The following is a 25,654-nucleotide window of genomic DNA, read 5'->3' on the forward strand; positions in this document are numbered from 1 at the left end:
GGGAAATGCAAATCAACCATAATGAGGTATCACCTAACGCCAGTAAGAATGGCTGTTACACAAAATCCCAGAACAGTAAGTGCTGGTGTGTGTGTGGAGAGAAAGGAATTAGTACAACCTACCTCAAAGAACAAAAAATAGACCTGCTATTCGATCCAACAATGCCCACTGCTGATATTTACCCAAAGGAAGAAAGGACATTTTATCATAAAGATACTTGCACTCAAGTGTTTATAGCAGCACAATTCACAATTGCAGTGGTGTGGAAATGTCATGCAAATCATTATCAAGAAGGTGAATTTTGTAAGGGCTAAGAGATTGAATCATCGCCAATTTCAAGAATTCCTTAAAAGTATTGATGCTAACTGGCAACATCATTTACTTTTCAGAATTAAAATGGCTAGCTTGATTAGATTTGTTACATTATCAAGTTGCAGGTAGTATCAGAAACCAAATTTGTGTCAGAACTCGATGATGAAAACTGGCTTTCAAATGCACTTTTAGTGAGTTTAACTTCTCATTTAATTGAGTTAAACATGGGTCTTCAGCTTATCAGTACAATGTTTCAAACCATAACAGCATTCCAAATGGAATTATGGGAAGCTCAAAGTAAAGCAAATAATTTGATGCATTTTCCCAGGTTGGCTAAACACAGTCCTATGAATAGTGAAAATATGCAGCTTTGCTTTTTGCTTTGATAACAAGAGTTTGAAAACATTTCAAGATTTCCAGAAAAATAATTGATAATTTTGGTGTATTTGCACCTTCATTTGTAGTCATCATAAATATGTTACCTGCCAATTTTCAAATGGAATGCATACAGCTATAATCTGACATTCAACCTAAGGAAAATTTGATCATGTCTCTTACCAGACTTTTATAGGTCTTATCTTTCTAGAGACAAAAATACCTCTCACTTCATGACCTTGCCTTATTCATGTCATTGCTTTTTGGCAGCACTTAAATTTGTGATCAACTGTTTTCAAGAATGAAGCACATTAAGAGTAAAATTGGAACTAAAATGTCTGATAAGCACCTTGAGAAATAACTGAGAATTGCAACTATTTTCATAGAACCAGATACTGATGCATGAGTTTTCAAATACAATGTTAAATATCTCACTAGTTTTATGTTGCCCACTTTTAAAATAAAAAACATCAAAAATTTGCCAAAGATGTTCTATTACTTAGATATGTATATTTTCTACATTACTGGTCTCAAAATTAGGACCTGCTCAGTAACTTTAAAAGGCTCTCTGAACAGGCCCCTGCATAATTAGGAAGATTATATGAGGACTTTTTTGCTTATCTGTAGTGGTAGATGTCACAAAAATTATGCACAGGCTTTTTTGGGGCTTTTTGCTCATCAGCTTTCATTAGTGTTTATGTATTTTTTGGTGTGGCCCAAGACAACTCTTCTTTTTACAGTATGGCTCAGAAGCCAAAAGTTTGGATACCCTTGGTGTATAGGGATTTGTCCTACTGAATGTGTATATGTCCTTTTTTATTTGGAGGAGCCTTGAAAGGCAAATGCTGAGAAATTGTGCAGATTAAAAGAGACAACGGAAACATGACAAGTTAGTGTAACAATGACTGCATCCTGTTTTTTGCGGGGAAGGGGGAAGAGAAGTATCCTAAGGATGTTATTGGCACAATTGACAAAATTGGAATATGTGCTGTTATTTAGATAATTTAACATTATCAATGTTAAATTCCTAAAGTTGATCACTGTACTGTGATTCTGTGAAAGAAAATCATTGTTCTATGACATATCATTGAAATATTAAAAGAGGAAAGGAGAATGATACTATTTGAGAGTAATTTGTGATGCCTTTGACTTTTCCTTATATTACTAAAACAAAATGACAACCATTCAGCACTGGCTCCCCTTCTGCAAGGAACTGAATGGATAGTATCACAAACTACAGGTACTTTTGAGTAGTTCAGAGAAAAAAATGGTGTGTACATACTAGCACACAGAATGATGTTTATGACAAAATGTTAAAAATTGGTGACTCAGGATATACAGGAATTATTTGTGTTACTTAGCAACTTTTCTATAAATTTCAAAAGAAAAAATTTAAGGGGTGAAAGGCATCATCAAAAGATATCTTCATCAAGGGGAAGCATTTGGATAACTAGGACAACCTAGTAAGACCCTCTAAACTTAACTGTATCTTAGAGTTAAATTCACTGGGTAGAGAAGGAGGGAACAGGCCCATGTGTGGAAGACTAATGGAGGTGTGAGTTATTTGCAAGTGGTTCTGTATAGTCATTTCTGTGGCAGTATAAGATGTTTAGAAGACATTTTTTCAAATATCTGGAGAAAATTAGTTTAGGTATTTGTTAATCTGATGTTTATTAAATCTCACTGCTGAAAATTAAAGAAATACTGTATTTAGCAAATTATTAGACTAAGGGTATGCCAGACAGAGCTGGCTGTTGTTTTACATTTTTCTATCACTGGGTGATCTTATGCTCTAAATATCCTAAATTTCTTTTTACCTGACAACTTGTAATTATTACATGGCTGTTTTTAAAATGACATGTAGGCCAGGTGTAGTGGCTCACACGTGTAAACCCAGCACTTTGGGAGTATGAGGTGGGAGGACACCATGAAGCCAGGAGTTCAGACCAGCCTGGGCAACCTAGTAAAACCCTCTAAAACCCCCATATTAGCCATGTATGGTGGTACGCACTCATGACTGAGGTAGGGGCTGAGGTGGGAGCATCTTTTGAAACTGGAGTTTGAGGCCACTGTGAACTGCGATTCCACCACTGTCACCCAGGTGACAGCGGAAGGCCCCCTCTCTTAAAAAAAGATATGGGAGAGTTTGTTTGTTGAGCAGCCTCAAGACCAAGTGAACAATAGGCATTTTTCTCATTTTTTTGGTAGAATCTCATTATTAGTGATAATTTGGAAATAGATCAATAAAAACAATTAGAGTAGATCTGAGAAGATTATTGTAAGAAATCTTTAGAGCAGCAAAGTAAGTGATAGTGATTTTGCAAGTAATTTTCATCTTTAAAAATCAGAATAACCACTGGGTGTGGTACCTCACGCCTATATGGATTATAGGCGTGATAATCCCTCCTGGGAGGCTGGGATGGGTGGATTGCCTGAGCTTACGAGTTTGAAACCAGCCTGAGCCAGAGCGAGACCCCGTCTCTAAAAAACAGCTGGGTGTTATGGCGGGCACCTGTAGTCCTAGTTACTTGGGAGGCTGAGGCAAGTGAATCGCTTGAACCCAAGAGTTTGAGGTTACTGTGAGCTAAGACTCCACGGCACTCTACCGAGGGTGACAAAGTGAGACTCTGTCTCAAAAAAAAAAAAAAAAAAAAGGCAGAATAACCAAATACTGATCCTTTTTCAAACTTTCTGAGGTATTTTGACTTTTCTCCCTTTATACTTTCGATTTTTTATTCTTTAGTTTAGCAATTAAGGTACTACTTCTGATAGTCAAATTATTTCCATTATTAATCTTTTGATGGGAAGACCTGTACATGCATCTTTTTAAAATGTCAGGTGGCTCTGTGTTCCACAGAGAGAATAATTTTTAGGACATATAAATGAAAGGTGTTAGAGCAAGTTCTCAAACAATGTCCACTTGTTTCCTTGCTGAGGAAAGGCAATCATTGCTGAATGCTTTTGAGATTGTTCTTGAACTAGAAGGACATTTTTAATTTATCACAAAATTTCTAGTAAGTTAAAGATCACAAAGTGGATTTAAGTTTTACAAAATTTTCTGAAAGAAGTGATCATAAATTCCCACATACTTACATAATATTTATACCTACATAATCTTACATACTAGGCATTTATATCTACATAGTGTATATAGTGCTCCACTTTGAACTCTTGTGTCAAAAAAAATTGAAACATTGCAGCACAATTTAATCTGAATAATTATGATAAGTAAATTTTCTTCCTTTTTGAGAGTAAGATACAAGAGAAAGTTTTAGATAGATAAAGCTAGAGTTCTAGGGATTAATAAATCAATTTTCATTAGCTGGGCGTTGTGGCGGGCGCCTGTAGTCCCAGCTTCTTGGGAGGCTGAGGCAAGAGAATCGCGTAAGCCCAGGAGTTGGAGGTTGCTGTGAGCTGTGTGAGACCACGGCACTGTACTGAGGGCCATAAAGTGAGACTCTGTCTCTACAAAAAAATAAATAAATAAATTTTCAAATCTTATTTCTAAGGTTAAGATAGAATATTAATTCTCATGGTTTCTTGGTATTTACTAAAACAGTTGAATTTTATGTGATAAAAAATATCACTGGAAGACCACCTGTAATCCTAGCACTCTGGCAGGCCGAGGTGAGCCAGTGACCAGCCTAAGCAAGAGTGACACCCCATCTCTACCCCAAAATAAAATACATTACTTAGGCTTGGTGGTACACAGCTGTAGTGCCAACTACTTGGAAGGCTGAGACAGAAGAATTGCTTAAGCCCGGGAGTTTGAGGTTTCAGTAAGCTGTGATGATGCCACTGTGCAAGACCTTGACTCAAAAAAAAAAAAAAAAATCAATGGTGCTATTTGAAGACGTTTATGATGGATTGAAATGTTGAAGTTGGGATACTTGCGTATGTTATATTACAGAGATTTGTAATCTTTTTGAAAACACTAACACTTACATAATTATTAGAGAATATGAAATAATTTATAGTTTTATTTTTTTTCTATTCATAGTGCTGATGAATAAAAGTGATTTATAAGTTTTAGGTTAGAGATCTTTTGAACTCTTTTTATGTTTGTGGAAAATGTCCAAATGGGTTTCACAGTGGCTTTTTTCCATAATTGGTATGCTAGCAGCTTTTTTTTGTTTATTTGTTTGTTTGTTTTAGGACACATTAAAATTTGCTTTAATACTTCTTTGGGGGAAAAAAAAATCACACTTGTAGTGAATGAAGAAGAAACATTTTTACGCTATTATTTGTATCTACCATGCCATGAATTCATTGGGAAGAGGTTCCAGTAGCTCAGGGAGGCACCTTGCCATTGAATGTGACAAAGTGTTGATTGACTTTTGAATTCATGGGAAATAGGTTCCAGCACCTTGTATCACTGTTACGTGGGGGCTGTTGGTTATCTTGTGTGCTGTGCTGTACACCTATTATGCTATGAGCTCATGGGGTATAAATAGGTTCTTGCACCTAAAAACATGGGGTCCACTGGTACTCCTGTGTGCTATGTTATATGCCTATTATGCCATGAATTCATAGGGAATGGGTTCCAGGAGCTCAGGGTCCTTTCTGTTGGTTCTCACAAAGTGGGTTTTTCTGGGTGGCGCAGCTTCAGTTGAACCCAGGTACCTTTCTCTTTGTTTTCCTTCTGTTTCTGATCATTTTCCTTCACACATTTCAGGAAGCTATCTCGGTTCTTAGAGTGCTTAATGTGCTCAATACGAACATTAATCCTCTTCGCAAAGATCTTGCCCTTAACTTGTTTGTTTACAACAATGCCAACAGCATGCTAGGTAACATTGTAAACTCTTCCAGTTTTGCCATGGTGACATTTGTGTGGCATGCCTTTTTGAACAGTACCCATTCCCTTGATGTGTACAATATCACCTTTCTTGTAGATTTGCATATATGTGGCTAAAGGAACAACTCCATGTTTTCTAAAAGGCCTAGAGAACGTGTATCAGGAGCCTCTCCTCTTTCCCTTTGTGTTTGTCATTTTGGTGAATTACTGGAAGATGGAGTCTCCGGCCAAAAGGGCTAACAGTTTTTTATATCTGCATTGTATTTACATGTGTAGGAAGAGGGTTCGTTGAGGAGTTCAGAGGTATACATAATTATATAAAGCTGTAGCTTTTTTATTAAGTATATTTAAAATTAATAGTATTTGTTGCTACTTTCTCTAAATATTATTATAGAAAGTTTGGGGAAGAATTAAACAATGCAGTTTTACTTTTTATTGTTGGTTTTTTTTTTTAGCAATTGAAAGCATGTAGTGAAGAACAAGAAGACAGAGAGTGTTTGAATCAAGCTATTACTGCCCTCCTGAATCTCCAGGGTAGCATGGACCGAATTTATAGGCAGTATTCACCTAGACGTCGACCTGGGTAATTCTGAACTGTTGAAATCTAAATACTTTTGCATACTTCATTGTATCTGGTTCCTACTTTTCTAAATTTGTATGATTTATAGTGATAGTTGCATTCTTTAAAGTTTTATTTTTCTTTCACATTTTTCTTTTGGTCTTTTGATCTTACTATTAGCATTGTCGGGCCAGTGCAATGGTGCACACCTGCAATCCTAGCACTCTGGGAGGCCAAGGCAGGAAGATCATTTGAATTTAGGAGCTTAAGACCAGCCTGAGCAAGAGAGAGACCCCATCTCTACTAAATACAGAAAAATAAATTAGCCAGGCATTATGGTGGCACCTGTACTCCCAGCTGCTCAGGAGTGTGAGGCAGGAGGATTGCTCTATCACTTGAATCCAGGAGTTTCAGGTTGCTGTGAGCTAGTCTGAGGCCATGGCACTCTAGTCTGGGCAACAGAGACTCTGGCTCAATAGTAAAACAAAGCCAAAAAAAAAAAAAAAAAAATATATATATATATATATGTATATATATAGCATTATCATATTAAAATATACTTAATAAATTTTTAAAAACATGTATTTAAAAATTTTATGTAATCTGTAAAAGAAATTTAGGATTCTTTATAATTTTAGTTCTTAAGGCATTAGGAATGAAATATAGAGCCTATAATACTTTTGTTTTGTAATAATAAAATTGAGGCATGTATCACTTAGTGGCAAAGTTAGAAGAAAAGTAAATGCCATGGTTAAATCTAGTGTTTAATTACTTAATATTTTTGCTGCTTGATTTGAGGTAGTTCATGCTTGAAGCAGATAAGATTGCCTAGTCATTGAGTAGGCTAAATTTATCTTGGTGTTTTTTTTAGGGATCCTGTTTGCCCTTTTTATAATCGTCAATTAAGAAGCAAGCACCTGGCTATCAAAAAAATGAATGAAATTCAGAAAAACATAGATGGATGGGAAGGCAAAGATATTGGACAGTGTTGCAATGAATTCATTATGGAAGGACCATTGACAAGAATTGGTGCTAAACATGAACGGCATATTTTTCTCTTTGATGGCTTAATGATCAGTTGTAAACCTAATCATGGCCAGACCCGACTTCCAGGTTATAGTAGTGCCGAATACAGATTGAAAGAAAAATTTGTCATGAGGAAAATACAAATCTGTGATAAAGAGGATACCTGTGAGTACAAACATGCTTTTGAATTGGTATCCAAAGATGAAAACAGCATAATATTTGCTGCTAAGTCTGCTGAAGAGAAAAACAATTGGATGGCAGCCCTCATTTCTCTTCATTATCGTAGTACTCTAGATCGAATGCTAGATTCAGTATTATTGAAGGAAGAAAATGAGCAGCCTCTGAGATTACCAAGTCCAGAAGTGTATCGTTTTGTAGTAAAAGACTCTGAGGAAAACATCGTTTTTGAAGACAATTTGCAAAGTCGAAGTGGAATCCCCATTATTAAAGGAGGAACTGTGGTGAAATTAATTGAAAGGTTAACATATCATATGTACGCAGGTGTGTAAAACTCATTCTAAATGCTTAGGGCCTAGGACTCAAAATATTTGACGCTTGGGGAAAAAGAATGAATTGCCTCCAAAATATAAAAATGCTGTATAATCAAAAGGAATAAATAACTTTGTTTCTAGAAATGTAATATTGTAACTTAATTAGTAAACATTCCTAAAATTTTCATATTCATGAATCTTGAATTGAAAACAATCCTCATTTATCAAGAAATACCACGGACTGGGTACAGTAGCTCACACCTCTAATCCCAGCCTCTGGAGGGCTAAAGTGGAAGGATAGCTGGAGGTCTGGAGTTCAAGGCCAGCTTGAGAAACATAGTAAGATTCTGTTTCTACAGAAAATTAAAAAAATTGGCCAGGTGTGGTGGTGTGAACCTGTAGTCCCAGCTATTCAGGGGATTGAGGCAGGAGGATCTCTTGAGCCCAGGAGTTGGAGGCTACAGTGAACTGTGATTATGCTGCCATACCCCAGCCTGGCTGACACAGTAAGACCCTATATCAAATAAAAGAAAAAGAATGAAAAAGGAAATAGCCAATATCATGATTGACAGGAAAAGCTGTGGTGGGAGGAGCCAAAATAGGAAGGAAAAGGAATGAAAGCCTCCAAAGCAGGGTACTCTGAATTAACTAAACTGAGTAAATTGAACATGAAACTTACTTTATGCTCTACCTTTTCAGATCCCAATTTTGTTCGTACTTTTCTTACCACATATCGTTCATTTTGTAAACCACAGGAATTGCTAAGCTTACTGATTGAACGGTAAGAAAAATACTTATTTTACTTATCTTGACATTTTGTGAAAAGTTAACTTGTTTATATTTTGCGAACTACCTAGTATCTAATACATACTTGAGTAGTTATTGAACATAATTTATTTGGCTCTATTATTCTTCAGATAGAGGGCTCCTTGAAGTTCCTGTTAATAACACATCTTTTTATCTCTTAGCAATATTTTGAATGGTAACCTAAAAATCTAATGTAGAGGATAAAATAAACTTTGCATTTTTATGAAAATTGTTCTGTTCAATAAAATGATCCTTCCTTAAAAGAGACTTTTCTGCTTTTCACTTTTAAAATTCATTATGAAAAATTTCAAAGCATACACAAGAGTGGATAGAAGACTATAATAAATCCATTTATATATCATCCAACTTTTAATTATCAACTTGTGTTTCATCTGTTTCCCTACAGATTTAACACCTTATCCCCCAGGGATTATTTTGAAGTAGATCTTAGACAACATATTTCATCTGTAAATATTTCTCTATGTATCTCTAAAACATAAGGACTCTTATTTTTTAAAATCACATATCATTATTGAATCTGAAAGTTAACAATTCCTTCATTATAATTAATTTTTAAAAATTAAGTTGGGGGCGGCGCCTGTGGCTCAGTTGGTAAGGCGCCGGCCCCATATACCGAGGGTGGCGGGTTCAAACCCGGCCCGGCCAAACTGCAACCAAAAAATAGCCGGGCGTTGTGGTGGGCGCCTGTAGTCCCAGCTGCTCGGGAGGCTGAGGCAAGAGAATCGCTTAAGCCCAGGAGTTGGAGGTTGCTGTGAGCTGTGTGAGGCCACGGCACTCTACCGAGGGCCCTAAAGTGAGACTCTGTCTTTACCAAAAAAAAAAAAAAAAAAATTAAGTTGGGTTGCAATCTTTTTCTTAGTATTTTAGTGACATTTAAAATGCTTTATAGTTCAAAATATAGACTCTGGACCCCCACATGATTTTTGTTTCATATTTTAGAACTTAATAGCAGAATTTATCTTGACTTCTATCACTATGTTGTTCTGTGAAACTAAATTTACCAGACTGAGTTATCAAAATGTGCTGTGAAGATCTACTTAGTCCTATTTTTGTGTCCAAAATAAGGAAAACATAACTTGTTAGATTTATATTTTAGCTGTATTTCCTGTGGTTGGTCAAGGGTTTTTTTTAACTTTGATTTTTATTTTACCCACTTAGTTATATTGTTTAAATATTATTAAAATTTTAGTTCTGGCCTTCTCTTTGAATCTTTTTGACCCTATTTAATTAAGGAAATTTGATTTGTCCACTTCAATTTTAATCACACAAACATTAAGGACAGATTATTTACATAAGCCATCTCTGTTGTGTTCTTTAATGAGGCTGTACTCCTTGTGGATTCTTTTCTTGACATTTTTCCAGAGACCTTTTTCGAGTTGATCAGTGCTAGTTATAAAACTTTTTTATGAAAGAAAGAATATAAAACCTTAGCACCATAGAGCCAAAGGCCATTTTTGGTAGCCTATCAGACGTTAAGGGAAGTTTAACAAACAATAATTACATATTTCATTGAAGTCATAGGAAAGAGGGTTGCTCAGTCGTTACATTTTTCCTCTTGTATTTTAAATACTTTTCATTTGCGTATGACCAAATTTCTCTCTTTTTGCTTTTCTTCTTAGATTTGAAATTCCAGAACCAGAACCTACTGAAGCAGACAAATTGGCATTAGAGAAAGGCGAGCAGCCAATCAGTGCAGACCTTAAAAGATTTCGAAAGGAATATGTCCAACCAGTACAACTTAGGTTTGGCCTGACTATTATATGTGTATATATAAATATATATATAAAACATCCAATTCGTGGGCTTAAGCCTCAGCCTCCCAAGTAGCTGGGACTACAGGCGCCTGCCACAATGCCCAGCTATATTTTTTTGTTGTTGTTGTAGTTGTCATTGTTGTTTGGTGGGCCTGGGCTGGGTTCAAACCCGCCAGCTCTGGTGTATGTGGCTGGTGCCCTAGCCGCTGAGCTACAAGTGCCGAGTCCTATTATATTTTTATGTGTCATTCAATTTTCAGTATAGCATTAACACAGAAGTTCTGAGCTCTTAATTTGAATGTAGGTATTATTATTAAATAGCAGTTAAATTAAACTTCCAAAGTTCTTTCTCTGTGAAGCTATTCTTTTTTTTTTTTTTTTTTTTGTAGAGGCAGAGTCTCACTTTGTGGCCCTCGGTAGAGTGCCGTGGCCTCACCCAGCTCACAGCAACCTCCAACTCCTGGGCTTAAGCGATTCTCTTGCCTCAGCCTCCCGAGTAGCTGGGCCTACAGGCACCCGCCACAACGCCCGGCTATTTTTTGGTTGCAGTTTGGCCGGGGCCGGGTTTGAACCCACCACCCTCGGTATAGGGGCCGGCGCCCCACCGACTGAGCCACAGGCGCCACCCCAGTGTGAAGCTATTCTTAAACTGTGTTGTTTATATTGGATATCTCTGGCTTGTGACATATTATGCTTAGAGATCAGGATACCTATTTGTTATTAAAAGTAAAAATTATAAAATTTCAAATGCCCTTGCTTACTGTCAGCCTTTTTCCTTCATGTCCCATTGTGATCATATGATATCCTGGGCTTTTTTTACAGTTTGTAGCATTTGTGGATGTTCTAGCTCTTTTACATTGACCTCTCACAAAATACATAGACATTTCGTACTTTAAGACGTCATTGTGATAATTTCTACAAATGTATTTGATTATAGCAACTGCCAGTTGTTAAGTACTTGCTGAGTGCGATGCATTGCCCTGCTTTAACTTTTTAATCTCATCTTTACAACATGCTTACTATTCCCACTTTATATATGAGGAAATTGAAACTTAGCAAAATTGAGTAATTTGAGATAGATCATATAAAGCCAGTGGCAGAATGATATTGAAATCTGTGTTTGAGTTCTTTACTCCTTGTGGTACTTTTTTAATGCTACTAAGCATTGAAAATTAGAAACTCCTTTAATTAGCTTTCCTTAGAGTCAAAGTGAGAACCAAAGCATTATCTACCCATTGAAAACCAAGTTATTTTATTTATTTATTTTTTTAGAGACAGAGTTTCACTTTATCACCCTCGGCAGAGTGCCATGGCATCACAGCTCACAGCAACGTCCAACTCCTGGGCTTAGGCAATTCTCTTGCCTCAGCCTCCCAAGTAGCTGGGACTACAGGCACCTGCCACAACGCCCAGCTATTTTTTTGTTGCAATTTGGCCGGGGCTGGGTCTGAACCCACCACCCTCGGTATATGGGGCCAGCACCCTACTCACTGAGCCACAGGCGCCGCCCGAAAACCAAGTTATTTTATTAATGATACATGATCTCAATATTTTTCTCTCTCTCTAAATGTTGAGTTTCCTTGAGTTGAGCAATAAATTTTAACTTTGGAGCTAAGTTTATTAATTGTTTATTTTCCAGGATAATTGCCAAAAGTAAGTGCAGTTTTAGAGGAATGATAGTGCTCCCAGCTATATGTCTTTTCAGTTAAGACTTTTAATATGTCATCCTTTGCTTAAAAAGATGAGATTATTTACCCATCAGTAATAAAAAGAATTGTTTTTTCTAGCTGTGATGCATTTGTACTAATCTATATTCAAATTAAATCTCTTAATATGATGCATACCATTTATGAGGTTGCTATGTAGGGGGGAATATAATTTTAGTCTTTCAGTCATGTAAGTTCTTTAAGTATTTCTAAGCATTTTCTGTTCTTAGTTCAGAAGTATGGTGAGTACAAAACAACATAGACTGTCATGATATTATGGTACCTCGATGCTGTAATTTTACTAAGGAAAAGGGAAACACGATGCAGTTATGCACTATTCTACTTTGAATGTGTAAGTGGCTTAGAAAAATACGTCTGTATAAAATTTTAGGAATAGCTGAAATTAGGGAGGATACCTTGGAAGAGGTAAAGTCTGAAATTGTTCCTAAAGGATTTAGATATAGGATTAAGATAGGCAGCAAGGTGGTTGTAAATATTAGGGTAATAGGAAATAGTATGAACAAAGGCAAGAAAACAGAAATGAGAATGATGTGCAGAGGAAATAGGTAAGGAAATCGACCTGGGAAGAATATAGATACTGCATTTCAAGTAATAGTAGATGAGATTAACTATATGGAGTCGGGTATAGTTGAAGATGACCTTGAAATCCAAGCCAAATTGTTAAACCTGTTCTGTGAACATTGCAGGATTTTTAGCAAAGTACATGATGGTAATTTTTCCAACATTTTATTATGAAATTTTTAAACAAATAGCCAAGTTGAGAGAATTTTGTAGTGAACACCCGTAAACCCACCGCATAGATATGTGTCCATGTATTCTGTCTGTTCACATATCCATTTATCATTCATCTACTAGAGATGAGAGATGAATGATCATTTAATCTTTTGGACTTTTTTTTTGGAGACAGAGTTTTGTTTTGTCACCCTTGGTAGAGAGCCCTGGCATTATAGGTCACAGCAACCTTAAACTCTTGGGCTCAAACAATCCTCTTAAACTCAGCCTCCCAAGTAGCTGGTACTACGTGCACCCACTACAACACCTAGCTATTTTTAGAGATGGGGTCTTGCTGTAGCTCAGTCTGGTATCAAACTCTTGAGCTCAGGCAGTCCACCCACCTCAGCCTCCCAGAGTGCTGGATTACAGGCGTGAGCCACCGTGCCCGGCCTTTTTGGACATATTTTGAAATCCACTGTTCCTTAAATACTTCAACTTGTATGTTGTTAAATTTTTTCTTTATTATTACTTTGTTTTAAAATGTGCATACAGTGAAATCCATACATTTTAAGTGTACTTTTGTTCAATTTTTTCCTGCCTATTAAAAGGAAGAATTGTTGAATTTTATTTATTTATTTATTTATTTTTCTTTTTTTTTTTTGAGACAGAGTCTCTCTCAGTTGCCCTGGGTAGAATGCCATAGTGTCATAGCTCATAGCAATCTCAAACTCTTGGGCTCAAGCGATTCCCTTGCCTCAGCCTCCCAAGTAACTGGGACTACAGGCACCTGCTACAATGCCTGGCTAGTTTTTCTGTTTTAGTAGAGACAGAGTCTCAGTCTTACTCAGACTGATCTCGAACTCCTGAGCTCAAGCAGTACACCTGCCTTGACCTCCCAAAGTGCTAGGATCACAGGTGTGAACCACTGCACCTAGACAGAATTGTTGACTTTTGACAAACCATATGTATCTTTGTAATCTAAACTCTTTTCAAGATATAAAAATACCTTGATTTAGATATAGATCAATATATAGAATATAGAGACATTTTTGTTCATACTGCCTACAGGCAATAATCTGATTTCTCACTCAATAGATAAGTTTTACCTGTTTTAGAATTTTATATAAATGGATTCTTACATGCTCTTTTGTATCTGACTTCATTAACTCAGCATGCTTTTCAGAATCATTTGTATTATTACTTATATTAATTTATTACTGCAATAGTATTTTATTATATGAATATACCACATTTATTTATTCATTTTTTTCCCACTGATGGATACCTGGTTTTTTTCTAGTTTTCAATTATTATGAGTAAAGCTACTATTAACTTTATCTTAGAAGTCTTATTGTGAATATGAATTTTTACTTTCCTTGGGTAGATAACACAGAGTGGAGGGGCCGGGTCACAAGGTGGTGTATGTTTACTTTTCAAAGAAAGTGCGCCAAGGGGCGGCGCCTGTGGCTCAAGGAGTAGGGCGCTGGTCCCATATGCTGGAGGTGGCGGGTTCAAACCCAGCCCCGGCCAAAAACCAAAAAAAAAAAAAAAAGAAAAGAAAGTACGCCAACATCTTCCAAACACATTTCACCATTAATGTATGAGAGTTTTGTACGCTCACAAACATTTAATGGTATCACTCTTTATATCTTAGCCATACTGCTGAGTGTATAATGGTATTTCATTATGGCTTTAATTTATATTTCCCCAATGACTAATTATGTTTAGAACTTAAAAATTTTTTTTATCTTCTCTTATTAGCCATTCATACTTATTTTATGAACAGTCTGTTCAAATCTCTATTTTTTACCGAGTTATAAAAGTGTATTGAACAGGACAGAATGGCCGTCCTTTCTCAGGTACTTGTAAACATTTTCTCCCAGTCTATCACTTACCTATTAATTTATTTTTTCTTCTGTTTTGTTTTTGTTTGAGACAGGGTCTTGTTCTGTTGCCCAGGCTGCAGTGCAGTGGCAGGTTTTCATAGGGCACTGTAGCTTCAAACTCTTGGGCTCAAATCAAGCAGTCCTACTGCCTCAGCCTTCCAGGTAGCTGAGACTGCAGGTACACACCACTTGCCTGGCTAATTAAAAAAAACTTTTTGAAAGAAATGGGGTCTTACTATATTGCAAAGGCTGGTCTTGACCTGGTCATAAGCTGTCCTCCTCCTCAGCTTCCCAACATGTTAAAATTACAAGTGTGACCTATCACACCCGGCCTATTAGTTTTCTTAATGATTTCTTTGATTAGCAGAAGTTTTTAATTTTGATGAAGTCCAGTGATGAGATTTTTTTTCTTTTACGTGATAATTTTAAAATTACATTGATGCTATAAAAACTAGGAAGGAAAGAAAAGAAGCAGAACCATTTAGATTGATCTAAATGTAAACTAGAAACTAAAAATTTTGTGATATTCTGAAATACTTGATAAGCCACTGAGCTAATAGGTATACAGTGACTTAAACTTGTTTTATTATAAATAGCATGACAGAGATGAGGAATTAAACGTATTTTCTAAGCCTGAGAAAGGCTTCTTGTTGAAGTAATGAAGAAATGCTAATGTAACTAATTTAGTCTATCTGTATTTCTCTGTGGTGCTGAGTGTGCTGTTACATTTGCACAGTTGATTAAATCTCTCTTTGTGAGGTTATAGGTAACCATTTTTGTGATACTGTGAAACAAAGTAGCTGTTCTATTTTTGTCTTTTGAAATAAGATAAAACCTTGTTATTTAGCTCCTTATAAGTGAGGATATGTGGTATTTGTCTCTCCATGTCTGAGTTTTTTACTTAAAAATTGGCCTCTAGTTCCATCCATGTTGTTATAAAAGACATGATTTCATTCTTTTTAAAGGCTGAATTTTATTCCATTGTGTATTTAAACCATATTTTCTTTAGCCAATTTTCCGTTGATGGGCATTTAGGTTGATTCAGTATCTTAGCTATTGAGAATAGTGCTGCAATAAACAAGTGAATGTAGGTATCTCTTTGATATAATAGTTAAGGTCTTATATTCAAGTCTTTAATCCATCTTGAGTTGATTTTTGTATATGGTCCAGTTTCATTTTCTGCCTGTTGGATTCCAATTTTCTTGACACCATTAAATAAAAAGGGTGTCCTTTCCCCAGTGTATAGTGTCAACTTTGTCAAAAATCAGTTGGCTGTAAGTATGTGGCTTTATTTCTGGGTTCTTTATTCTTTTCCATTGGTCTGTGTGTCTGTTTTTACACTAGCAGTATGCTGTTTTGGTTACTATATTCTTGTAGTATAATTTGAAGTCAGACAATGGGAGGCCTCCAGGTTACTTTGGCTATTCAGGCTCTTTTTTGGTTGCATATAAATTTTAGGATTGTTTTTTCTAGTTCTGTGAAAAACGACATTGGTGTTTTGATAGGGATTGCATTGAGTCTGTAGATTGCTGTTGAGAGTATGGTTATTTTAAGGATAGTAATTCTTTTGATCTATGAGCATGTTTTTTCATTTGTGTCATCTACAATTTTTTTCATCAATATTTTGTAGTTTTCTGTCTAGAGATCTTTCACTTCCTTTGTTAAATATATTTCTAGCTTAAAAAAATACTAAGTTTAAGAATGTAAAAATAACTTTTATACTGTAAAGTATGAATTTTCTACATGTGACTAAAGATAAGGTGCTTTTTGTTAATAAATTTTTATGCTTATAAATATTTTAAAGTGTAATTTTAAAATAATGCACAGACTGAAGATCTGCTCTCTTCATGTTATTGAAGCACTTAAGATATTAATTAGGGCGGCGCCTGTGGCTCAAGGAGTAGAGCGCCGGTCCCATGTGCCGGAGGTGGCGGGTTCAAACCTAGCCCCGGCCAAAAACCACACATACAAAAAAAGATATTAATTAAATGTAGATTAGAGACCTATTGAATATTGTATTGGACCTTGTATGTCAAGCTATCACCCTGAAATTAGAGAAGTGAAAGAAGTGTAATCAAATACTTAGTTCTCACTCAAATGTGTTTGTTTCTTTTCATGTTATCAGGATCTTAAATGTGTTTCGGCACTGGGTTGAACACCATTTTTATGACTTTGAAAGAGATTTGGAATTACTTGAAAGACTAGAATCCTTCATTTCAAGTGTAAGAGGTATATTATTTAAAGGTTTGATTGAATCTTTGTTGCACATGAGTTTATTTTCAAGTTCGTGTGACTTAATTAAGTTAAGCTTTATAGATATTTTTTAAAGCTGAAATAACATTCAGGATGGTTTTATAGACTCTTAAGGAGCTCATGTTTACAACCATCTTGGAACTCTGAATGTCTCTAAAAGAAAAAGAAAAATGTAACAAGTCCAGATTATTTTATGCCCTACTTGTTCTTTAAGGGGAATTTTATTTAAGATAGAGTATATGATTATTCTGTGTCTACTTTCTTTTTTCCAAGATAGGTTCTTGTTCTGTCACTCAGGCCAGAGAACAGTGGGACTTACGTAGTCCTTTCCTATGAAAGTTACACCTTAGGATAACCGGGTAGTTCATGAGGGAAAGTCTATCGTCAGAGAAGTGTTTCGATTGTTATAATAGAGAAGAAGGAGTGGTAGAATCTCACCATTTCTGAATTACTAGTGAAATAATGAAGGGATTTATCACAAGTGGATACATAACATCACAAAAAGATAAGTAACTGGACGTTCTATGCCTCCTGCTGGAAGCATTCTTGACAAGCGTTCATGCAAAAAAATCAATGCTGAATGGCACCAAATCTTTATGTCTCTGATTTACAGAAAATGTGGGGGCTAGACAAACATGATGAATGATAGCACATAGATAGAATTGGCAAAATGCAGCCTTGGGAAGCACTGTAGGGCAAATGATTCAGTTTCTTCACATTATAAGCTAAAATGAATATTCATGGTAACCCATAGATTAAAGAAGACCTGAGACATGCTGACTAATGCAGTATGTGGATCTTGTTCAGATTCTTTTTAAAATCAACTGTAAGAAAACTTTTATGCAACAACTAGAGAAATTTAAACACTAAAATATTTGAAGATGCAATATATTAAGAAGTTAGTTCAGTTTTTAATGTATTATAATTGTATTGTGATTATTGTTTTAAAGATTCTTTTAGAGACACATACTTAAATATAAATAAAATGATATGATGTCTTAAATTTGTTTCAGAATAATCTAGGGAGTAAAGGGAGGATATGAGTGGGGTTAGATGAAATAAAAATTGACCATGAGTTGATAATTGTTGAAGCTAAGTGAAGGTTAAATATAATATGAAGATTTGCAGTTATCTCTGTCAAGTAAAAGTCATTTTTGTTTATGTGTTCTTTTTCCAGGGAAAGCTATGAAGAAATGGGTGGAGTCAATTGCTAAGATCATGAAGAGGAAGAAGCAAGCTCAGGCAAATGGAATAAGCCATAATATTACCTTTGAAAGTCCCCCTCCACCAATTGAATGGCATATCAGCAAACCAGGACAGTTTGAAATGTTTGATCTCATGACACTTCATCCAATAGAAATTGCACGTCAGCTAACACTTTTGGAATCTGATCTCTACAGGTAGACAATTAGTGTTAATTTCCTGCTCTATTTGCAAGAATCTTGAATACACCTCTACCTATTTTCAGACATTTTGCAGATTATTTGTGAATCCTGAAAAATACCTCATCTGTTTTCATGAGTTCGGAGGAATAATCATAGCATAGTTTTTAACTGCAGTGTGTCTTGTAGGTAAAAATCTTACATTGTTGTTTCAGCCTGGATTAGGAACTAGCAATCCCTCACAAGAGGAATGGCAGTGAGAAGACTAATGCAATAGCATAGCAATCACGTTCAAGTCAGTCACCACTCTGCTACTTCTAGTACTTCCTCAGACTGCTTTAGTTTGAGGTCATTCAGTCAGTCAGTTCAATGCTTGGCTCTTGGATGGTAAATGAATAGAACATTGAATAAGACAGGCTTTCTTCTTTCATTTACAACCCAGGCTCCTATGAAGAGTGCAGACCTTGCAGGTAACAGCTCTCTGTTGTAAAATATGTCCCTACCACTATCATTCCATCAAAAACTTTTCTGCATTTAGGAGCCCCCTTTTATTTTTATTATTATTTTGATGTGTCTGCTATTTATTTTTTACCTGTTGATTTTTAGTTGACACCTAATGTTGTACATATTTATAGGATACAGAGTGATATTTCAATATATGTACACAGTGTATAATGATAAATTAGGGTAATAAGCATATATCCATCACCTCAAACATTCAAAATCCTCTCTTTGCTTTGTAAAAATATACAATAAATTATAGTTAACCATGCTCATCCTGTCTATCTATACCTTTGCACCTGTTAACCAGCACCCCCTCTCTTCCCTGCCCTGCCACCCTTCCCAGCCTCTAAGGCCCACAGTTCTACTGTCTGCTTCTGTTAGCTCAAAAACAGATGAGGAAGGACATGCAGTGTTTTTCTTCTCTGTGCCTGACTTACTTCACTTAACATAATGTCTTCTAGGCTTATTCATATTGCTGTTAATGATAGGATTTCATTCCTTTTTGTGGCTGAATAGTATTCCATTGTATGAGTGTGAATTATCCATTTATCTGTTGGTGGATGATTCCTTATCTTAGTTACTGTGAATAGTGTAGGAGCCCCCTTTTAAAATACAAATACCTTTGAGAAGTTATCCTGATTAGTAGCCAGTTTATTTATAGGGATTGCACCAGGAAAAACGATAACGTATAGTTTTTTTCCATTGTGGGATTTGTGGTACGTGGAAGTGAAGGGATTTGTTACTTGAGGTAACAAAGCAAATAGTACTGACTCAAGTTTTTCCTCCCAGAGTGACTGTTAAATGCATCAGGAAAAACAAAGCACTTTGCTTTCTGTGGTCATACCTTTGTGACATAGAAAGATACCTTTGATAAGTGGTATGCATTATGGAAGCAGGGTAACATACATAAAACATTGACACACCATTTGTAAACTAAACTTCTGGTGAAATAATAGACCCAGTTAAGAAAACTTATTTTAAAAACTGTTAGCAAGTAACCATTTGTACACAAATCTATGATTAAAGCTTCTTTTTTTGATCTTGCTCTATTGCCTGGACTAGAGTGTGCTGGTGGGGTCATCAAAGCTCACTAGAGCCTTAAACTCCTGGGCTCAAGCGATCCTCCAGCCTCAGCCTGAGTAGCTGGAATTACAGGCATGTGCAACCATGCCCAGCTATTTTTCTATTTTTTTGTAGACACAGGGTCTTACTCTTGCTCAGGATGGTTTTGGACTCCTTGCGTCAAGCAGTCCTGCTGTCTTGGCCTTCCAAAGTGCTAAGATTACAGTTGTGAGGTATGAGCCACCTTGCCTGGCCTACCTTTTTTTTTTTTAAGACACTGATGGTGGCTCAGCGCCTGTGGCTCAACCAGCTAAGGTGCCAGCCCCACACACCTGAGCTGGTGGGTTCGAATCCAGCCTGGGCCCACCAAACAACAAATATGGCTGCAACCAAAAAATAGCCAGGCGTTGTGGCGGGTGCCTGTAGTCTCAGCTACTTGGGAGGTGGAGACAGGAGAATCTCTTGAGCCCAGGCGTTGGAGGTTGCTATGAGCTGTGATGCCACAGGCACTCTACCCAGGGGGACAGCTTGAGGCTCTGTCTCAAAAAAAAAAAAAAAGACACTGATGGCAATGAGACTGGTCAGTTTTTAAATTATGTAATCATGACTCACCATATAGAATTATTTCATCTGTTCTTCTCTTCGATATTTTATTTCATATTTCAGGCATTCAGAAAATATAAAAAATAACACAATGAATGCTCATATGCAACAAAAATATTACAGATGAAACTAAAATTCTTTGTGTAATTCTCCCCAGTTTCATTTTTCTTCTTTCCCAAGAAATAACCACTACCCAGAATTTGATGTTTACTGGTCCCATATATATCTTTATAATTTAAACACAATAACGATACTATTTTGTATATTTTTTCTGTAAGTTTTTTTACTTAAATTGTTTTTCAGTATTTGTTCAAGTTGATAAATATAGTTCTAGTTAGCTTATTTTAGCTGCTATATATAATTCCATTACATGAATGTTCCATTCATTCGCAACCCAGGCTCCTATGAAGAGTGCAGAGATTTTTTTGATTGAGATTTTTTATTCTTGCAAGTAATGTTTCACTGACATTCTTGTAAATATGTTTGTATAACTTTGTCTAAGAGTTTATCTAGGGTATATACCTAAGAGTAGAATGTCTGGGTCATGTGGTATGTATGTCTTTAAAACTATGAAATATTATCAAATTTTTTACAAAGTAGAGGTATCAATTTTTACTTTCATATCAGTATTGGAGATTTATCATATTTTTACCCATTTGGTATTATCAGATTTTTGGTAGTCTGATAGGAGTAAAATGGGATTTCACTGAGGTTTATGCTCTTTTCCTTGAGTAAGAGATGAAAATTTTTTTTGTGTTTGTGGCTGTTTGGTTCTATTTCTTTGTGAATTGCTTGTTTATATGTTTGTCCACTTATTGGGTTAATTATCTTTTTCTTACTAAATTTTAGGAGATCTTTAAATAATTTTTATACTAATCTTTTGTCAAGTTAAGTTGCACTGATTTTTGATTCCACAGGAAAGTTCAACCATCTGAACTTGTAGGGAGTGTGTGGACCAAAGAAGATAAAGAAATAAATTCTCCAAATTTATTAAAAATGATTCGCCATACCACAAATCTCACACTCTGGTTTGAAAAGTAAGTTTTTATTTACTCTATCTTCATACTTCTTAATAGTCACAGTATTAAGTCATATTGAAGCTAAGATCCCGGCTTCAAGCAGTTTTTTGTTGTTTTGTTTTCTAAGTGAGGTAAAGAAACTTTTCTAAATCATTAAATTTTTTTGTTGTTAGATGCATTGTGGAAGCAGAAAATTTTGAAGAACGGGTGGCAGTACTGAGTAGAATTATAGAAATTCTGCAAGTTTTTCAAGATTTGAATAATTTCAATGGTGTATTGGAGATAGTCAGTGCAGTAAATTCAGTGTCAGTATACAGACTAGACCATACCTTTGAGGTAAGTTTTAGGCTTAAATATTTCATCCTTTTTGGGAAAGATAAAATTAATGTAAAAGAGATTTCTTATACCACCTGTCTTTTTGAGTAAATTCTTTGCAAACTCATCTTTCCTCTTAAATACAATGATATAAAAATATACTGATATGTAAATATACTCATCTCAACATAGTGAAATTCCAAGTGGATTTTTTTCAGTGATACATTGATATTCAGTCTCAAATAAATGATAAAGAACTTAAAATATAAACATACAGATAACTTACTAATTATCCTTAGTATATTCAGGAAAAGAATAACATGGAAAAAAACCCTCTCTAAAACTGAAATTTATTTTATTTTGTAGATTATAAAACAATGTGTTGAATGTTTATTATAGGAAATTCAGGAGATACAGAAAGTAAAGAAAGATTTTGTGTGTATATATATGTATATACATGTTTTATACATATATATTTAAATTTCTTTATTTTTTTTTTAGAAACAGGATCTTTATTGCCATGTTGAATGCAGTGGTACAATCATAGTTCACTGTAACCTCGACCTCCTGGCCTCAAATAATCCTCCCACTTCATTTTCTTCAGTAGCTAGGACTATAGGCACTAATTTTTCTTATTTTTTGTAGAGACAGGGTCTTACTATGTTGTCTAGGCTTGTCTTATTTTTCTTATTTTTTGTAGAGACAGGGTCTTACAAAAACCCTTACATGTTGCCCAGGCTTGTCTTAAACTCCTGGTCAAGCCGTCCTCCCAGTTTGGCCTCCCAAAATGTTAGAATTACAGGCGTGAGCCACTATACCCAGCTTGTATATATATATATATATATATTTTTTTTTGTAGAGACAGAGTCTCACCTTATGGCCCTTGGTAGAGTGCCGTGGCCTCACACAGCTCACAGCAACCTCCAACTCCTGGGCTTAAGCGATTCTCTTGCCTCAGCCTCCCGAGTAGCTGGGACTACAGGCGCCGGCGACAACGCCCGGCTATTTTTTGGTTGCAGTTTGGCCGGGGCCGGGTTTGAACCCGCCACCCTCGGTATATGGGGCCGGCGCCTTACTGACTGAGCCACAGGCGCCGCCCATATATGTTTTGTAACAACACTGAGATTATATTATGTATAGTTTTTTTTATTCCTTCATCTTTTTCTCATAAACATTTTCCTATTTTATTAGCTTATCTTCAAAAACAAGATTTTTAATGGCTGCATAGTTTCTTATTTTGTGGGTAAACCATAATTTATTCCATCACTCAATGTGGAACAATTAAGTTATTTCTGATTTTTTGCTATGATAAATAATTTATCTTGAGGGCGGCGCCTGTGGCTCAGTCGGTAAGGCGCCAGCCCCATATACCGAGGGTGGTGGGTTCAAACCCGGCCCCGGCTGAACTGCAACCAAAAAATAGCTGGGCGTTGTGGCGGGTGCCTGTAGTCCCAGCTACTCGGGAGGCTGAGGCAAGAGAATGGCTTAAGCCCAGGAGTTGGAGGTTGCTGTGAGCTGTGTGATGCCATGGCACTCTACCGAGGGCCATAAAGTGAAACTCTGTCTCTACCAAAAGAAAAATAATAATAATTTATCTTGAAACATTCACATAAATCTTTGTGGGAGTTTATTTCCCTAGACTAAATTCCTAGAAGTAGAACTCCTGGGTCAAAGTATTTAAACATTTTATGATTTCTGATACTTTTGCCAAGGTGTTTTCTTCTTCTTTTTTTTTTTTTTTTTTAATCTGTCCAACTTGCATATTTATTGACAATAGGAGACCCTACACCAGGAAGCCACGCCCACAGAGTCCCAGGTCCCTGAAGCAGGATCCTCCCTGCCCCATTTCTGCAATAAACTCTTAGGCTTTAGCAGTCGTCTGAGCTGCCCCCAAGGTTGTGAGCTGCTGAATCTTCTGGCTCATCATTTCCATGACAGCCTGTTTCATGGCATGTTTCTCCTGGAGAGCTGGCTTGATTTTCTCCATCTGCTTAGTAAGGAAGTCTATCTTTCTCTTGAAGAAGTCCTTGGCATCCTCAACTGTCTTCTCTACGTAGTAGCCAGTTCCCACATCAATGAGCACATGTTCCACATCATGTAGCTTCCCAGGGACATACATAGAAGTTGTCAGTGGGACGAGTAATTCTTTCCCTTCGTTACTCTTGTTCGGCACGTTCAGACAATCCTTGGCTTCCACATACTTGGTCTGTACTACTTTTAGCTGGGCAATGGACGTGGACAAGAACTCCACTTCCTGGTCCAGCTGATTTTTGAGCATTTCGAGTCGCGGCAGATTCAGCTCGGTGATGTTAATCGACTGCGCCATGTTGGGAAGGAGCTTCTTTTTTTTTTTTTTTTTACCCCTTGAATATAACTTTTTTAAATTTAAAAGAAAAAACACGAAATATTATTTCTCTGCTTTTATACCACAATCAACATAGACCAAAAAACCCCACAAAAAATGGTAGAGCTATAGATCTTTCCATTGAGGGAATGGTGCAAGCTTTGTTATCAGACTTGGGGGAAAAAAAAAAAAGAGAGAGAGAGTGTGATAACACTTTTGTATCATAGTGCATGGTTCCAAATCTTGATTCTACCATTTGTTAGCTATGAGATTTTAGGAGTTTCTTTCTTTCTTTGTGTCTCAATTGATCTGGAAATGGGGGATGATAAGATGATAACATTTACCTCACGGGGCAGGACAAAGATGAATTAACTTATAAAATGAATTAAATTATAGGATGTAGGCAAAATTTTTAAGGTGTTTTCTAACAAGATATGACAAATGCCCTTGACCATTATGTACCATATTGAAAACCTTTCTACAGATTTCATGTGCCAAAAAGAAAATTCCTATTTTTAAGTATATATTTTAAAATAACTAGTGAGGGCTTGGCTCCTGTAGCTCAGCGGTTAGGGTGCTGACAACATACACCCGAGCTGGCGGGTTCAAACGTGGCCTAAGCCTGCCAAACAACAACAACCACTACTACAACAACAACAACAAAAATAGCTGGGCATTCTGGTGGGCACCTGTAGTCCCAGCTACTTGGGAGGCTGAGGCAAGAGAATCACTTAAGCTCAAGAGTTTAAGGTTGCTGTGAGCTGTGATGCCTCAGCACTCTACTGAGGGCGTCATAGTGAGAATCTGTCTCAAAAACAATAAAAAAAAATAGTGAGGTTGAATATTTTAAAAAACACTTGTCGGCCACTTTATTTCTTTTTTATGATTTATCTGTTCATGCCTTCTCTTGTTAATCTTTTTGTGTGTTTGCATTTTATTCATTTATATATAGACTGTTTATATGTTAAAGATGTTAAAAATTAGTCATACTGTTCATATTTTCTCTAATTTCTCTTTTTCTTTATTTTGTATGCTTATTTTTATCAAAAAATTATGATATTTTGACATATGAAAGTTTTACAGTTTTTATTTAGTTGAATATATGAATCTCTTCATTTATGCCAGGGATGTCCAAACTTTTTATTTTCTCTGCCACACTTTGGAAGAATAAGAGTTGTTTTGGGTCACATATAAAATACACAAATACTGAGGAAAGCTGATTAGCAAAAAATAGGTCCAATACTACACATAAGTAAAATAAGTCCTCACAGAATAGCACATGGGCCACAGGTTGGATACCCTAGATTTATGGTTCTTCTTTTGCTTTTGCATCTAGAAAGGCTTCTTCGAAGTAAAGCATATCAAGTTAGAAACTCAGCCTTAGGGAGGCGCCTGTGGCTCAGTCAGTAGGGCGCCGGCCCCATATGCCGAGGGTGGCGGGTTCAAACCCGGCCCTGGCCAAACTGCAACCAAAAAATAGCTGGGCGTTGTGGCGGGCGCCTGTAGTCCCAGCTGCTTGGGAGGCTGAGGCAAGAGAATCGCTTAAGCCCAGGAGTTGGAGGTTGCTGTGAGCTGTGTGAGGCCACGGCACTCTACCGAGGGCCATAAAGTGAGACTCTGTCTCTACAAAAAAAAAAAAAAAAAGAAACTCAGCCTTAAAATTATTGCCTTTGAGAGTGTGAATTTTTATAATCTTTCTGTAATC

At 36.3% G+C, this 25,654-nt stretch overlaps 2 protein-coding genes across 2 annotated transcripts in view; one reads left to right on the plus strand and one right to left on the minus strand.

Moving 5' to 3' along the window:
* Positions 1-25,654, plus strand: part of SOS2 (SOS Ras/Rho guanine nucleotide exchange factor 2) — an 80,181-nt gene that overhangs the window by 36,408 nt on the left and 18,119 nt on the right. Inside the window, exons 9-16 of the mRNA XM_053596079.1 lie at positions 5,938-6,065; positions 6,913-7,568; positions 8,258-8,339; positions 10,006-10,128; positions 16,593-16,696; positions 17,898-18,120; positions 21,189-21,308; positions 21,464-21,626. Of these exons, the coding sequence (XP_053452054.1) occupies positions 5,938-6,065; positions 6,913-7,568; positions 8,258-8,339; positions 10,006-10,128; positions 16,593-16,696; positions 17,898-18,120; positions 21,189-21,308; positions 21,464-21,626 (1,599 nt within the window). The remainder of the gene's footprint in view (positions 1-5,937; positions 6,066-6,912; positions 7,569-8,257; positions 8,340-10,005; positions 10,129-16,592; positions 16,697-17,897; positions 18,121-21,188; positions 21,309-21,463; positions 21,627-25,654) is intronic.
* LOC128589176 (prefoldin subunit 5-like) lies at positions 22,951-25,543 on the minus strand. The gene has a single exon (XM_053596093.1). It carries the CDS (start codon positions 23,929-23,931, stop codon positions 23,467-23,469), a length of 465 nt encoding a protein of 154 aa, XP_053452068.1. The 5' UTR covers positions 23,932-25,543; the 3' UTR covers positions 22,951-23,466.

This window comes from Nycticebus coucang, chromosome 6 (assembly GCF_027406575.1).
Source record: "Nycticebus coucang isolate mNycCou1 chromosome 6, mNycCou1.pri, whole genome shotgun sequence".
NCBI classification, from domain to species: Eukaryota; Metazoa; Chordata; class Mammalia; order Primates; family Lorisidae; genus Nycticebus; species Nycticebus coucang.